The sequence below is a fragment of the Molothrus ater genome, chromosome 3, assembly GCF_012460135.2.
Source record: "Molothrus ater isolate BHLD 08-10-18 breed brown headed cowbird chromosome 3, BPBGC_Mater_1.1, whole genome shotgun sequence".
Taxonomy (NCBI): Eukaryota; Metazoa; Chordata; class Aves; order Passeriformes; family Icteridae; genus Molothrus; species Molothrus ater.
Genome location: NC_050480.2, coordinates 30,826,267 through 30,840,764, shown reverse-complemented (window position 1 = coordinate 30,840,764; position 14,498 = coordinate 30,826,267). Strand labels below are relative to the sequence as shown.

Genomic DNA, 14,498 nt, shown 5'->3' with positions numbered 1-14,498 from the left:
GCGGCGGGGCTGCGGGGAAGCACCGCGGGACGGTGGGAAAGCGCCGCGCCGCCGGCCCCGCGGCGCACGCGCGGGCTCCGGTCGCAGCCCGCGTTCTGTCGGGGCGGCCATCCCGTTCCGCCCCATCCCATTCCGCCCCCTGAGAGCGCCGTCCCCGCCCCCGCCGCAGCGATCGCTGCCGCCGGTTGCGGCGGGCGGGCGCCATGGCGGTGCGCGGGGTGCCGTGCCTGGCCTGGTGCCTCCGCCGAGTCGGGGCCAGTGGCGACTGGCTCCTGCTGGAGGCCGGCACGCAGGTGAGCCGCGCCGGGCTCCGGCCCTCGGAGCGGGCGGGTGGGCACGGCTCTCGGGGCGCAGTTTGGTGGGGTCTCGTGGTTTCTTGCAGCGCTTCCCAGGAGGGAAAAGCACCGCCTCGTCCCGCTTAAGGAGCAGCCTCCGTTCGGGGCCGTTCGGAGCGGCCGCCGTTCAGCCCCGGTAACGCCCGAGGGCGGGGAGGGCGGACCCCGGCGCTGGAGTCGCCTTGGTCAAGCCTTCGCTTGTTTAAATCTTTAAATTCTTCTGTCGTATTTAGATAGAGTTGTTCGTGTGACGGTAACGTAAGTGAGGACGCAGGGAGTCCGTAGCCTAATTAACAAGGCGATGCTTTTGGCGAGGTTAACAGTACCTAAGGCATTGGGTATTCAGGTGTAAACGAGGTCATGTTTAAATTGTGTTAGTTATGTTTTGGTGCAGTACAGAAATAGCCATTTTCTCAGCGATCGTGGTTTTTAATTGAAAAATGTGCTCTGGTACTCTTCCCTAAAACCCAGCAGGCAAAGATGTGTGCTCACGCTGGGGCAGTGTAAGAGGATTGCTGTTATGGTGGTCAAAATCAGGTGGTGTGGCTGATGCTGTCGGCAAGGCCTTGTGCTCACACACTGCAAAAAGCACCCATCCAAATCAATGCTTTTGTTACTCTCCCATCATGGATTTGAAGCCCTGAGATGTGCAGATCTCCTCGGTGAAGGACTGGAGGTAACTCAGCTTGCAGCCAGGGCACTGATAATTGTGTAGGGAATCCAGTTTGGGATGTTACTGCTCTGATTGTCTGCACAGTGGTTGTCATTTGCAGCAGGGAGGCTGATGGCATTCTGGTGCTGTAGGTGTGCCAGGCCACAGAGCACAAACTGCTTTTGCTGGAGACTTAAATCATAATCATAGAATATCCTGAGTTGGTAGGGACTCACAAGGATCATTGAGTCCAGCTCCTGACTGCCCAGGACAGCCCTAAGAATCACACCACATGCCTGAGAGTGTTGTCCAAACGCTTCTTGAACATTATCAGGCTTGGTGCTGTGACCACTTTGGTGCCAAAGGACACAGCTGATATGGGGATAGGATGTGATTTGCCAGTACTGCTGTGAGCAGCACTGAACTCCAGCAGGTGAGAGGTAACATCTTGGACCCCTGTTTGCTAAATGAACTTGATTAAGGGGGAGTTTTGTGACTGGCCCTGCTTGCTCTCACTCATATTGGTATGTGAGGTCCTGCATATGTGTGTGACTGGCCCCTGAGGATGCCACTGCAGGAACAAGCTGGTTTTATGTTTGAATCCTCATGAAGAAGGGAGTCTTTATCCATTTGAATCTCTGTACCTCTTACATATGTAATCCATGCTGACAGAAAACTATATGAAACATTTAAGGGGTAGACACTAACACGGTTAAGTTTGCTTTTGTCATCTTAATTTGCTTCCTTGCCTTTGGTTATGACATGGGGGTCTGAGTTCTTGCTCTAAAGTCAAGCTGAGAACTGCTCAGGTAATGCAATGCACACATGAATTAAGAGAAGTGTGCAGAGGAGGCAGCAGAGGGAGGGAGAGTAGGGATGTGCTTTAAATAGCCATCTGAAATTAGATGAGATTCAATAAGATACTGTGCAATAGTACAATTAAATTATGTCCCTTCTTCCAGAAGATACTATTAGAGTCTAATCCAGTTACTTAGATCACTTTTACTACTGGTTATGAGCTGCATGTAGCTTAGGTTCTGAGCCATAAGATTGATGGTGTGACTTACAAAAGTATTGTGTATTTAGGGCAATGTTGAGTGTGCACTTTTTTGATGGCAGTTTTCTGGGCTATATTTTTCCTGTATCTTTCCGGTTCACAAATGGTTGAACAGATGATCTAGCAAAAGAAAAGGGTAAGAAGTAATCTTGGTCCCACACACAATAGTGCTAGTTTGAAGAAATGGTTAGGTAATGACTGAGGTGGGACACAGATGGTTTGTGAGCGGCTTTGAGCAGCTTTGCTGCTGAGGAAGATTTCCATGAAACCAAGGTTGTAATGTGCCTCAGAGAAATAAAAATTTCCTAAGTGGGAGAGAAGGATAATACTTTGTAAGCTTCCATTTTCTATGTACTCTCAAATTTCAATGAAAAAAATCATGATATGCCAAACTTTTTGGAATAACCATAAAATGTTGATCTAGAGTTTTGCTGTACTTAAATTGAAATGCCATAAACTGAATTGACCATGTCATTACTGATTACAGTAACTACACTACTTTATTTTTAGGTGACTATTGGCCGAGGATTAGATATCACGTACCAGCTGGTGTCAAAAACCTGTCCCCTGATGATCTCTCGTAAGCACTGTGTCTTCCAGCAGAATGCAGAAGGGCAGTGGACTGTCAAGGATAACAAGGTACAGAGACCAGTTGAAGACCTGGTACTCTGAGATTCATGGAATAGAATCCATTGTTTTGGATCTAGGAATGTATGGGCTTTGATACAGAAAAAGTGTGATAGAAGGTCCATGGGAATATGTCTTACCTGTTGTGCACTTCCAGCAGGAAACTTCAGTCTGCTGCAGTAGGGATGCAAACTGGATTACTTTCTCTATGTAGATCCACCTCTTGGTTTAGCATTTTTCAGACCAGTGTGGCCTGGCCAAGGGCACTTTGCAGTCTATGAACCTGTTTGGTGTTGCTTTGTTAAAAAATACCCTATATGAATTTTGACATAGCATTTTATCCTTTCAAAAGGATAACATTATTGGAGTGCTAATGAAAAGATGAAGTGCAACTCCTTATTGTAGTGACACAATTGCTTTAATGATAATCAACTTCAACAAGAATCTAGTGTTAGAAAAACCAAGCTTCATGTTGTGTTCAAATGAGTTTCTCCTGAAAGTTCTCCTCAGCTGATTAGGATAAAATGTTGGTGTCAGAGTCCTCAGCTGTGTCTCATTTTGACTTCAGTAATCTGTTTTTTATATCATGATCTCTTCACTTTCTCATTTGGTCTGAAAACAGTAAAATGAATAATTTGCTTTAAAACAGCACTGGTAGAACAAAAATGTTCAACACGTCATGTACATTTGAAGGATGTTTGGGTTGACAGCCGATTAGTCAGAAAGGAATGGAGTGGCTACTATTAAAATTACACTGCTCTTAAACAAAACCCTCTTGTAGTACATGTATAAACTTGAAAACCTAGTGTTATTGCATGATAGGAAACATCTGCCATAGATTAACTATTAAAAGTTTTCACTGTTGACCAGTTGGTCAGTTTGTTTCATTGAATCTCATTATGTCAGTTCCTAGTGTTTCTGCAGTTCATCCTGAGCACAGAGCAGTTTTGCTGGTTTTGAAAACTATTTCTTGAGCTAATTTTGAAACCTTTTTTGTGCTTTGAACATTATCTCTAGAAGAACATTTTCCTTCTTTACAGTGTCCTTGCATTAATGAAAAACTTTGTTTTCTTCAAGGAGTATAGCCAATGCTTCTTTCAATTTCCTATTTTTTTTCTGGAATTTCAGGTAACATTAATTGTCAGGAAAAATTACTGTAGTATTCTATGTTCCTGAGAATGATCTATTGTGGAGTCTTTTAATTATTTGGTTCTTATTTCTGAGGCTTTTGTGCAGGTTTTTCCCCTCAGAGTTCATTGTTTTCCTTCTGCACAAGCATGTATTTCAGAATGTTGTTCTTGGTGCTTGTACACAAAATCTATAATGCAAGAATAATGTGCAGTAAATAATACAGTGCAGTAATTGTAATAAATGCAACACTGAGCCTGTAAACTGGATATCACAAGGTTTATTTGAAGAGGTGGCTTGTTCTGATTAAAGCACTGAAGAGGTTGGCTGTGTTTATTTACAGTTGCCAGAAATAACTTTCAGAGGACACTGTAACTGCATATTAAATTTTGGTGGTTCTGTGTTTATTGGCAGAGTCTAAATGGAGTTTGGCTTAATAAACAGCGCCTGGATCCATCAAAAGTCTATCCTATAGCTGAAGGAGACCGTATCGAGTTGGGAGTGCCTTTGGAAAACAGAGAGACTGCTGAATATGAGTATGAAGTAATTAAAGATGAATGGGAGAAAATTAGACCCTTTTTAGCCCAAAGAAGTGACCTGGGGAAAGCTAAGAGTTCAAGACCTAAACGTAAATTCAGTTTGGAGGAATTGGAGACATGTGAATCAGAAGGCCCTTCAAACTCCAGATGTAAAAGAGACAGAATGTCCTGTGGCAGTGAACCTTTAGATAAATCATGGAGACAGGCAGAGGAGGCCAGACGGCTAACAGAGAAGATGGATGTCAAGCTGCCTTCTCCTGGACCCAGTGAGGGGGATAGTGGTCCAGTGCATGGTAGCCCTGTTCAGTCCAAAGCTGTGACTGTCCCCCAGCAGGACCAGAAAGGCTCTGGTCTTGTAGAGTCATGGACTGGCTTGAAAAAGCTGAGAAAATCTCTAGAAGATACAATGAAATTAAAGGTCAAAGTGCAGGAGAAGCAGACTGCAGTTCTAAATGTCAAGCAGAAGCACAGGAAATGTGATCAGAAGGAGATCCTAGTAATGGAACAGGAGCTGCAGGAGTTGCAGAACCAACTCTGCATGGAACAAGAGCATCAGCAGCAGCAGGTGGAAGAGCTGGAGAGGACATTCTGTAAAGAGCAGCAGAAGCTAGAGGTATAGTGGTGGCAATAATTTTGACCTGTGTCTTCACTTTGATGGAATGCTTCATATAAGGCATTGATCCAAAATAGCTCTTGAACAGTAACAAAAATAGTGCTTGTGTGATTTACCCCTACTAAAGTTTTCGTGGAAGTATTTAACTTAGCATGTATCACAGTGCACGTACCAAAAGAAAGTGCAGAGACACAAGAGATTTGGCTGCATGGGGAATTCAGAAAAAGGTGCAAAATAAAGCATTTTAGTTGGTAAAGAAGCATGTTTTTAAATAAAAAAATGAAAGTCATTGCATGATCTCTCTTGCTTATAGAGAGGACAAGTAGAAAAATAATCACTTAAAGTGTGAATTTCTCTCAGTATATGGCTGAAATAAAGCCCAGTTTGCATGGCAAGTGCACTGTCTTTACAGTCAATGAAATTCTGTATGCCTTAATCCCTGGGGGGAAGTAGATTATTTTCCTACTTTCAAAAAACCCTCTCTTGCAATCTGTAAGTACCTTAAAGCAGTAAGTATATGTGATAAGTTGCTTTTTTGGTAACAGACAGAAATCTGTTTGATGAGACTGCTCAAAATCGGGTTTAAAGAAAGTGAGGATTCATCTTGGAGTGAGTCTAATAATTTATTAGTTACTTACTTAAAGTCTACTGCTAAAGGCAAGATACCAGTATCAGAAGTACAGAAAGTTTGGAGTTGTGTCCTTGGAAACAATGGGACATTTACCTGGAGCTTTAGGTATCTCTGAAGTCTTTGAACGTACTCAGAGACAGAGTTGCAGCTTTTAAGCTGTTGCTGATCTCTTTGCTTCTATGAATATGCTGGTGCCTTTTGAGCTAGAATAATGTGGAGGTGTTCCAAATATGGAACTGTAAATGATATATCCATTTTAACTCAGTAAATGATCGGTCTAATTTCTGTTGTACACATGTAACCCTTGAGTGGAACATCTCACCGCTTGTTGAAAATCAGTGTTGTTTCCTTAAGCATATCCTCTAAAGAGAGTGTGCAGAGTAGTAATTTTCTCTCTTATGTTCTTCAAGTCTTTTTTTTTTCCCCCCACTTCTTACCCCACCCAGGGAGAAAAGTGTCAACAAGGGGAAGAGAATCTGAAGGAGCAGCTGGCCCAGGTCCTGCAAGAGGCAAGTGATTATGAGTCTAGGTTTGGTCTAACTGTGTAACTCGGATATTTAAATCTTTCCAAATGTTGTGGACTCTTGGTAGAAGACAAGGACTGTGCCTTAGGTGACTGAATAAAAGCCTAACTGAAGTGAAAGAATAACCTGGAAGAGGGAATGCAAAGAGTGATGGCACGGGGAAGGTCATAAATAACTGGCAGTGCAATCCAATTTTAAGTTAAAGATAAACTGCCTTAACACCTCAACTTATATGTGTTGCTCTTCTAGAGGAGAATAGGAGAAATGAGTGTGCTGAACCTTATGACTATGACGATGTATCTTTAATAGGATAGCTTAGAATGGTACTCTTATAACTTCTGGAATGGTATTGTTACAGCATCGTGCTTTGATGGAAGAACTCAATCGTAATAAAAAAGATTTTGAGGAGATAATTCGAGCCAAAAATAAAGAACTGGAGGAAACCAAGGTAAGGAATAACTGCATTCTTAGTTTTATTCATAAGTGAAACACGATATGCTGCATGAGCAGAGGAAATGGTTTATTTAACATTAATCTTGGCTCTGCCTGGCTTCCTATAGTGCAAAATTTCTGTGTTTTGAGGTGGCAGCCAACACTGGAAGGAGGCACCTTGCCCTTTTCATAAATTGATGTCAAACAGTTGTTATTAGATCTTTCTCAATCATAAAGAAAGCCCAAAGCAGCTGAACAGTGCATTTTGGAAGAGAAATGGGCCCATCGCACACTTTCTTTGAAAAACAAACAAAAAATCAAGCCAGAAATAACAGGAAAAAATCCACTGGCAAACCAAAAGTGTTTGAAAAGTGAGGTGCTTCATTTTCAGTCAAAGTGTACTCAAGTAAAACTGCATTGTGACAGCAGTTCCAGAAGGGATTGTAGGACAGAACCAACATGGAATTTGAATAATGAATGAGATAAACCACAGTTCTTCCTGCCCTTGACACAAAGTGATGAGTGGAAAATAATTAAGGAGATCCTTTCCTGTGTCTTACTTTTGGAAGTTATCACATTATCCACCACTGACAGTTTGCTTTGTTTTTTTAATGTCATCTTTGGAAATTTAGTTTCAACTATTGCTTCAGTTAGTAGAATTTTCCTGTTATTTTTAGAAGATAGAGCAGGTACTTAGCCTAATCAACCTAATTTAACTCTTAACAGGCAAACAAAAAGATTAGGTTGTTAAATGCAAGTAAATGTTTTAAACTGTATTACTTCCTTTTTTTAGTATTTGAGGTGTTTAGTCTGTTGGTTGTTGTGCTTTTTATATCAGACACAAAAAAAATACTGATTAAAGCCAAACTCTTGCTAGGAACAGGTTGAAAAAGATTCTGAAAAGATTGATCTGCTGGTAGTTACTTTAGGCTGAAGGGAATTTTGGGTAATGGCTGTTCTCTCTTCCAAGTTCTCCATAGTAGGTGGGAATATTCTCAATACTGTTGAGACTAGAAAGAGGAAAGAGATTACAGATCTGGGTATGTGATAGATATCCACTCCACTTGACGTGTGGAGATTTACAGTATGATTTTCTTCCCCTGCACACACTCCTGCCAATTGAGAAAAATCTTGTTCTTTGTTGATACACAACAACATGTACTTTTCCACCAGGAGGAGAAGGAAAAGGTGAGAGCCCAAAAAGAAGAGGTGTTGAATCAGATGAATGATGTGTTGGAGAATGAGTTGCAGTGCACAATCTGTTCTGAGCACTTTATCGAGGTATGTTTAAACCTGTATGGGTTTGCCAGTAAAAAGAGAGACTTGAGAAGCTTTCCATAGCTCTAGTAACACAATATTTAAGCCCTTTTCTTTACTTACCTTGTTTAACAGTCCCAACAGACCCACAGTGAGTTCTTATGGGAAAGAGTTGATCCAGAGATCTATTCCATCTGCTCTGACTATTCTTTGCTTGACAGCAAGTTCAGCTTTCATGTCTCTATCTGCATAGACAAGAGTGCTTAATCCTAAAATGCACATAAGTTTGGAGCACTTGTGTAGGTTTTTGAACTGGTGCCCTGAGTTGCTGCTGACAGCTGCTTGGGAAAGAATTATTTTGTAGTGGACCTTGCTTTAAGCTGACTAGAGTTGGACTGTTTGAGGTTTAGCTATATGGAGAGGTTAGTAAAGGAAGGGAGGTACAGTATTCAGTCAAGTCCTGGGATGTTTATATTGTTCAGATAAACTTTTTCTTTGAGAAATTGGCCTGTTTTCATTTGATTCTACAAGTTATAGTGTATGCTTGTCGTGTAGACTGTTATTTTTGTTTATGTTTTGCTAGAAGGTCAGTTTCATTACATTATTGTTTTACTATGGGAAACCTGATGTGTTAGCCTTGTTATAATGGCTTAAGAGCTAGCTGAAATTTTAATTTCTGGTTTCTCAGTATATTAAGATGCTATTTTGCAGTATCTGAGTTTTTTCCATAATTTATCCTTTTCAAATTGGGGTAACTTGTAATAAAATTAATTACTTTTTCCTGTTTCTGACTTGCTGTGACTTACAGTGACTCCATTAACTGACTTGTAATGCTGGCCTGGGGGAGTTTGTGTGTGACTCCTGTGAAGGCCCTAAAGGCTTTGGGCTCTCCAGTCCCTTTCCCTATACAAAATATTCATCTAATATTTCCCTGTATTCAGTACATATTTGCTCGACAGTGCCTGTGTGAGCTTGCTGTGACCAGTGTCCTTCTGCTGAATCCCACAGGCGGTCACTCTGAACTGTGCACACAGCTTCTGCTCCTACTGCATCAATGAGTGGACAAAACGTAAAGTGGAGTGCCCTATCTGCAGGCAGGAGATCAAATCAAAGACGCGCTCTCTGGTGCTGGACAACTGCATTAACAGGATGGTAGAAAAACTGGATGTGGAAATGAAAGAGCATCGCCTGAGCCTTATCAGAGAGCGGAAAGGTGAGAGGTGGGTGGATGTTGCATGATGAGTACAATCTCTTATTCCATCTATTTTGCACAACTTTCTTTGGCACCTATATACCAAGAAGATGCTCAGGGAATGCTGCAGAAACACACAAAAAAAAAAAAAAAAAAAAGAAAAGAGATCTCTCAACTAACTAGCTTTACTGCACAGTAAAACAAAATTAGTACAAAGTTTGGAAAAAGGCTTCAGTATGAATTTCATGGTCTGGCAGGAAAACTTAATTTAACCATGCTAAAGGTTATGCTCTTTGAAAGAGATCACAACAAATAAAAGCAAAAATACATAGAATGGTCCTTGAAAAATTTACCAGGCACTTTTGATGAAACTGTGGAGTACCTAATTACAGAAACTCAGCAGACCTGACAAGAAGCTCTGAATTCTTTTCTATGTGCTAGATTTATGTAGGAAGTCTCTGAAAGAGACACTGGTATATCATGTAAGTATGGCTGAACTGACAGTTGCTCTGAGATGTTTATTTTTGTGGAATTAAAGCCACTGTGGCTTACAGGCATAACATCTTGCCTAGTTGTTGCTAAAATACTGTGCATGATGGTGATTGGTTTATTAAAAACCCCAGTATGGGTTATTCCTAGTCTGCTTCCTTCTAAATTTCTTTCTAGAGCACTTGACATTGGTATCTAGGTGCTGAAATGTAGATGTCTGTTCCTGCTACCCATTAAATTTCTATTGCTGTATTCTCTTAAGTAATTGTTTTGTTTTCCCTTCATAGAGAGGAGTGCATGATCCTTAATTTTGCAGTGTATCAAATTGTATTTTTACCAAAAGAAAGGTGCTTTTGATAGATGTTCCATGGTGACATGGAGTGACATCACTAAGCAGTGCTAGTTCAAGCCTGAAATGATAACCTATGTAACCCTTTCAGTCTGATTCCCTCAGGAAATGCTGCATTGCTGAGAGGCTGCCCAGCTCAGCTACAAGAATTGCTTTTACCTCTGTGGAACTGAGGCAGCCCCTGTGCAATGCGTGCATCTGCAGAGTGCCACAGTGCTCCTAAGTGTCTGCTCAGGTGCCTGATGGGCACTAGCTGAAGTGGTGCCTTCATTGCAACCCATTGTGTGCTACACCAGTGGTCTTCATCCTTGCTCAAACAAAAAGCAAATGAGTTCATAGCGTACCTTCAGAAATAATTACCAGTAGGAAATAATTTAAATTTACTGTGACACATTTCAGCTGGAAGGTGAAATGGTTTCTGTGCCTCTTTTTGTGCAGTGATGGAAACATTTTGATTGAAATGAAGATAACCATTTGTCTCTTTAAAATTAATTCCTAAGAAATATACCCGTTAAAAGAAGAGTAATGTTGAAAGTGGCACTTAAGAAGCTGTCAAGGCTTTCTAAGAAACCTTTCTAGGAGTCTTAGTAGCCCCAGCACTAGAAGGACAGCTTGCAGTCTTAAATAGATGAAGCTTTTGATTAGGCTATAAATGTCCTGAACAAACAGTACTTGTTTGAGAGCCCCTTACCACGTTTTTTTCTTTCCTTTTCTTACCTGTCAAGACACTGTTAGCCACTTCCATTGCCTGTTGTGTCCCTGTGAAGGGGTGGAGAAGGTCTCCTCCTCACCTGTGTTACCTTAATAGGAAAAGACATAGCGAACACTTTAGAGCACTTAAGAAAACAAGCAAATAAATAACTCCCATTCCTTTGGTTTTTTTTAATGCTGAAAACTGAAATGAAAAAGGCCTATATCCTGCAGTTTGAAAGACTTATTGCAAACTGACCGTGAGAAGCTCAAATATAGTTTCAAAGACAAGTCGTAATTTAGCACTTGTGGGTACAGTGGTCACAGCTAACTTTTATATCTGTGTGTTTTGAATGCAGAGAAACAGAATGTGATGGTGAAGCCAGCCACAGACAGTGACAACGGTGTCCCTTCTACCACCTACTCCATCTTGTCAATGAACAGTTGTGACAGTGAGGACTCTGAGGAGGATTCTGCCTATAGTGAAAGCTACTATGTTATCTGAACATTGTTACTGTAGACTTATTGCCCCTGTGCTGCCTAGAACCAACCCAATGGTGTTTGGTTGACTGCTGCTGGAGGAATGGACTGGGCACCTGGAAGGACCTGTCAGGAGGCTGGAGCTGTAAACTAGCAGCATTTGGAAGAAGGATCTTGTTTTCCAAATGAATACACAGAAGCTTGATCTCTAAAGCAAAATTGGGTTTGTGAGAGAACAGACTGCCATTATGCTGGCTAATTGAATTACAAACCCTAAACTTCCTACTTTAGCTTGTGACCTGCTCAGTGTAATGAAAGAATTTGTATTGAATCATTGCCCTTTCCCTAACAAATTACATGTTTACATCAGCATCCCTTATTTCAGGCAACAGAGGGAATGTCCCAAGCCTTTTGAGAACTTGGCCATCCCCACCCGCAGGCAGGAGATAGGTATAGCAGGAAAAAGTGCCAGTGTGGGTTTTCCTCTTGAATTTCATATGGCAACTAGAGTCATCCCAGGCCTTTGGCATTGAAGGTGATAAAGGGTGGGATACAGACACTGTTGGCTGCAAGTGCATTGTAAGCTAGCTGCTGGCCATCAGCTTGCTCTGTTTATGTAGCCCATTTTCCATTAGATAGGGATAGAGGAGATTAAATCTTCCAGAAGCCTTTAGCTAGTGTTCTTTTCATTTAGTGTCTTTGGTTTGTTCCCTCTTCAGGCTTTTGCATAAAGGATTTTAGAACTGGGAAGCAGCACATCCAGAAACTTTTAGCAATGACTTTAAAAACGTATAATCAGCAGCAAGAGAGGAACCTCTGCATCTTTAGGTGTACTGCTCTCCAAATTAATGAAACGTCCTGTTGGCAGGGTAGGAAAGCAGCATCCATAGACAACCACAAGATACAGAATGAAGCACTTCTTTTTATTGTTTACAAGACCTAACTGTTGAGCTGTGGGTTGTACTACTCTCATGCCAAATCACTTGTTCATAAGAGATTGATCAAGTCTTGCCTCATCCTATCATGTATTTGTCTGTTGAGTTCCATTTTCTAGTGACTTACGCTTTTGACTTAGCTGTTACATAGAAAGGACTCTTACACTGTGAGAACAGGATGGGGAAACCCTTCTCATCTATAATATTTCTTTGGCTCTTTGTATATACCTTTTTGGTTCTATGTTTATTTTGTTTAAGAACAAAAATATAAATCCATTTTTGCATTAGTGTTCTTTGGTGCAGCCACTGAGATGTCGTCTAGTTGTCTTAGACTTTCTTTAGAAAACAGACTATCTAATTTAATGACTTTGCTTCATTTTTTGATTGCTGTATGCAGTGTGACTATTGTAAAGTTAATTGAAAGACATTTGTATTCAGGAACTGATCAAAGACAGCCCAATCCTTCAAGACTGTGACTACCCTAATGCTAATTTAATAGCTACAATCATACCTCTTACCTGCTTCCCCCGAGAAAGATCCCATTAGAAAGGTGCATGAATGATGTCCTAAGGGAGTAGTGCTGACAAATTTGGTCAGTAGGATTCAAACAGGGGAGGCCTGATCTGTGGGCCAGGCAGCTTGCTTAAAACTTTAGTGTAAGGTTTCTTTTGTGAAGGAGACATTACATCTTCTGTATTCTTCTTTCTCTTTTAATGTTCATTTTCTGTATGTGCTCTTGAGAGTTGCTTTTGTGAATAGATGCTTTCTAGAATGAGCAAGAGAAGAGAACTCAAAATGCTCATGAAATAGGCTGATGTGGAACAGGCATTTCCGATGAAGAGAAGTGGAAGGAAAATACTCTGGTTACATAGGACTGCGAATTCTTCGACTCTGTATCTCTTCCATACTGCTGTGTTTTTTTTCTCGTTTCATTTTGCAAAATACATATTTATTTTATTATGTTGGTGTTTATGCATATTGCAGAGAAGGATAATACTTCCCCTGGTAGCAGAGTGGTAATCTTCGGTTTGGTTTCTGATTGTGTCCTCTTTTCACTAGAACACAAAGAATGTAAGTGGTGTATTACAAATTATTTTCACTCTTACTGGTAGATGCACAGTGTGAAAATGTCCACAGAGAGAGGTTAAGTATTAATAGTGTCCACTGACAAAAGCAGACCTGTGTATCTGCAGTGTGCTCTCCTTTGCTCTAAGGTCTGGATCCTTTCTTCTACTTGGTTGTCTGCTTGGTTCTACTTGGCTGTGCCCTCGGAGATATTATGCCCTGAACTGTTACCTGTCTTGGGATGGCATCAAGTGCTTCCAGATGTCAGGCTACAACTGAGCTAGTCACAGATGGTGCAGGGCAGGTTCAAGACTTGCTGTTTCCCTTGGAAGACAGCTGTCAGGTAGTGTGATAATCAGACACTTTCAGAGCAATACAATGTCAGCATCAGTGGAAGAGTTGGGAAGGGGTGCTGGTAAAAGAGGATCACCACAGAGGGGTGTTTACCTCATACAGATCTGTGGAGTCCAAGACCAATCTGACAATCTTGTGCAGGAAAAATATACCACGTGTGTGGTGAGCCTGCTGCAGGCAGAGCGGGAGCTTCAGACAAAGTTTAGTTATTAAAGAAGCCCTCCCATTGAGTCACAAGGTGCAGACAGGGCCCCCTTGCTTTCTTCTCAGAGAGGAGCCTGGATGCAGCTGGATCCAATCTTAGCCCCAGACTGCCAGTGGTTCATGTGTAAAGGATTATATAGGTGTAAATAAACCTTTATACAACTTGGTCCTGGAGGATTTAAGGATGGTAAACCAGATATATAAATATGTATGATTTATTATGATAATGATTGGACAAAAATATCTTATCAGAATTATTTACTAAACAGTATAGGAGGTAGAACAGCTCTTACAGTGCACTATGATGCAATATTGAAGCAATTGTCTTAAAGCAATTGTATTAAAGCTAGGAAAAAACCCAGTTAAGTAGAGATAATGTTATTCACCCATGACTAATTTCTTCTGCTCAGTCATGAGGAGTAAACTTGAGCAGCATCCTCTGTCAAGGGAGAAATCTTCACACATACACTTCAAGAAAGGGTATATTAAAATATATTTGGGACTGGGCTTTTATAGTACGAAGTTATTGACTGTCAATCATAGGTCTCCAGGCTAGCTGTGTCAGCTCAGCAACTTTGGATAAATTATCCGTAGTATCGCTTATTGGTTCTGGGTATTTTACTAGGTCTACCACATCTTCATCTCACTATCAGAATGTTTAATTTTGGGACTGATGAGTCAGACTGGTTTCAGCATTATTGAGCATCTAAAGCATCATGATGACCGCGTCTTCATTTACAATTGATAGCTTTTCCCATAGTCATTGTTCAAGTTGTTTTTCCCATTCCAGGCAAGCATCCTGCTACAGAGCCTTAGCAACAACTGTCAAATCTAACTGCAGAACATGTAACAGACAATTCAGTAATCCAGCTCTGCCCCCCTTCCCCCAAGTGAAGTGCAGGTTTTCTTTTCCAAAGGTATGCTCTGACTAGTCAATGTTTTACT

General features: G+C 41.2%; 1 protein-coding gene across 3 annotated transcripts in view; it reads left to right on the top strand.

Annotated features, from left to right (window-relative positions):
• The window catches only part of RNF8 (ring finger protein 8), a 55,727-nt gene extending 42,837 nt beyond the window's left edge, over positions 1 to 12,890 (top strand). The window contains exons 1-8 of one of the 3 annotated variants that reach the window (XM_036379612.1): positions 79 to 293; positions 2,555 to 2,683; positions 4,214 to 4,951; positions 6,029 to 6,091; positions 6,465 to 6,554; positions 7,712 to 7,819; positions 8,804 to 9,015; positions 10,875 to 11,006. In XM_036379612.1, the coding sequence (XP_036235505.1) occupies positions 204 to 293; positions 2,555 to 2,683; positions 4,214 to 4,951; positions 6,029 to 6,091; positions 6,465 to 6,554; positions 7,712 to 7,819; positions 8,804 to 9,015; positions 10,875 to 10,914 (1,470 nt within the window). In that variant the 5' untranslated portion in view covers positions 79 to 203 and the 3' untranslated portion in view covers positions 10,915 to 11,006. Of the gene's footprint in view, positions 1 to 78; positions 294 to 2,554; positions 2,684 to 4,213; positions 4,952 to 6,028; positions 6,092 to 6,464; positions 6,555 to 7,711; positions 7,820 to 8,803; positions 9,016 to 10,874 lie in introns of those variants that run through there. The other 2 variants (XM_036379611.1, XM_036379613.2) reach the window with 2 other exon arrangements.
• The last annotated feature ends 1,608 nt before the right edge of the window (positions 12,891 to 14,498 follow it).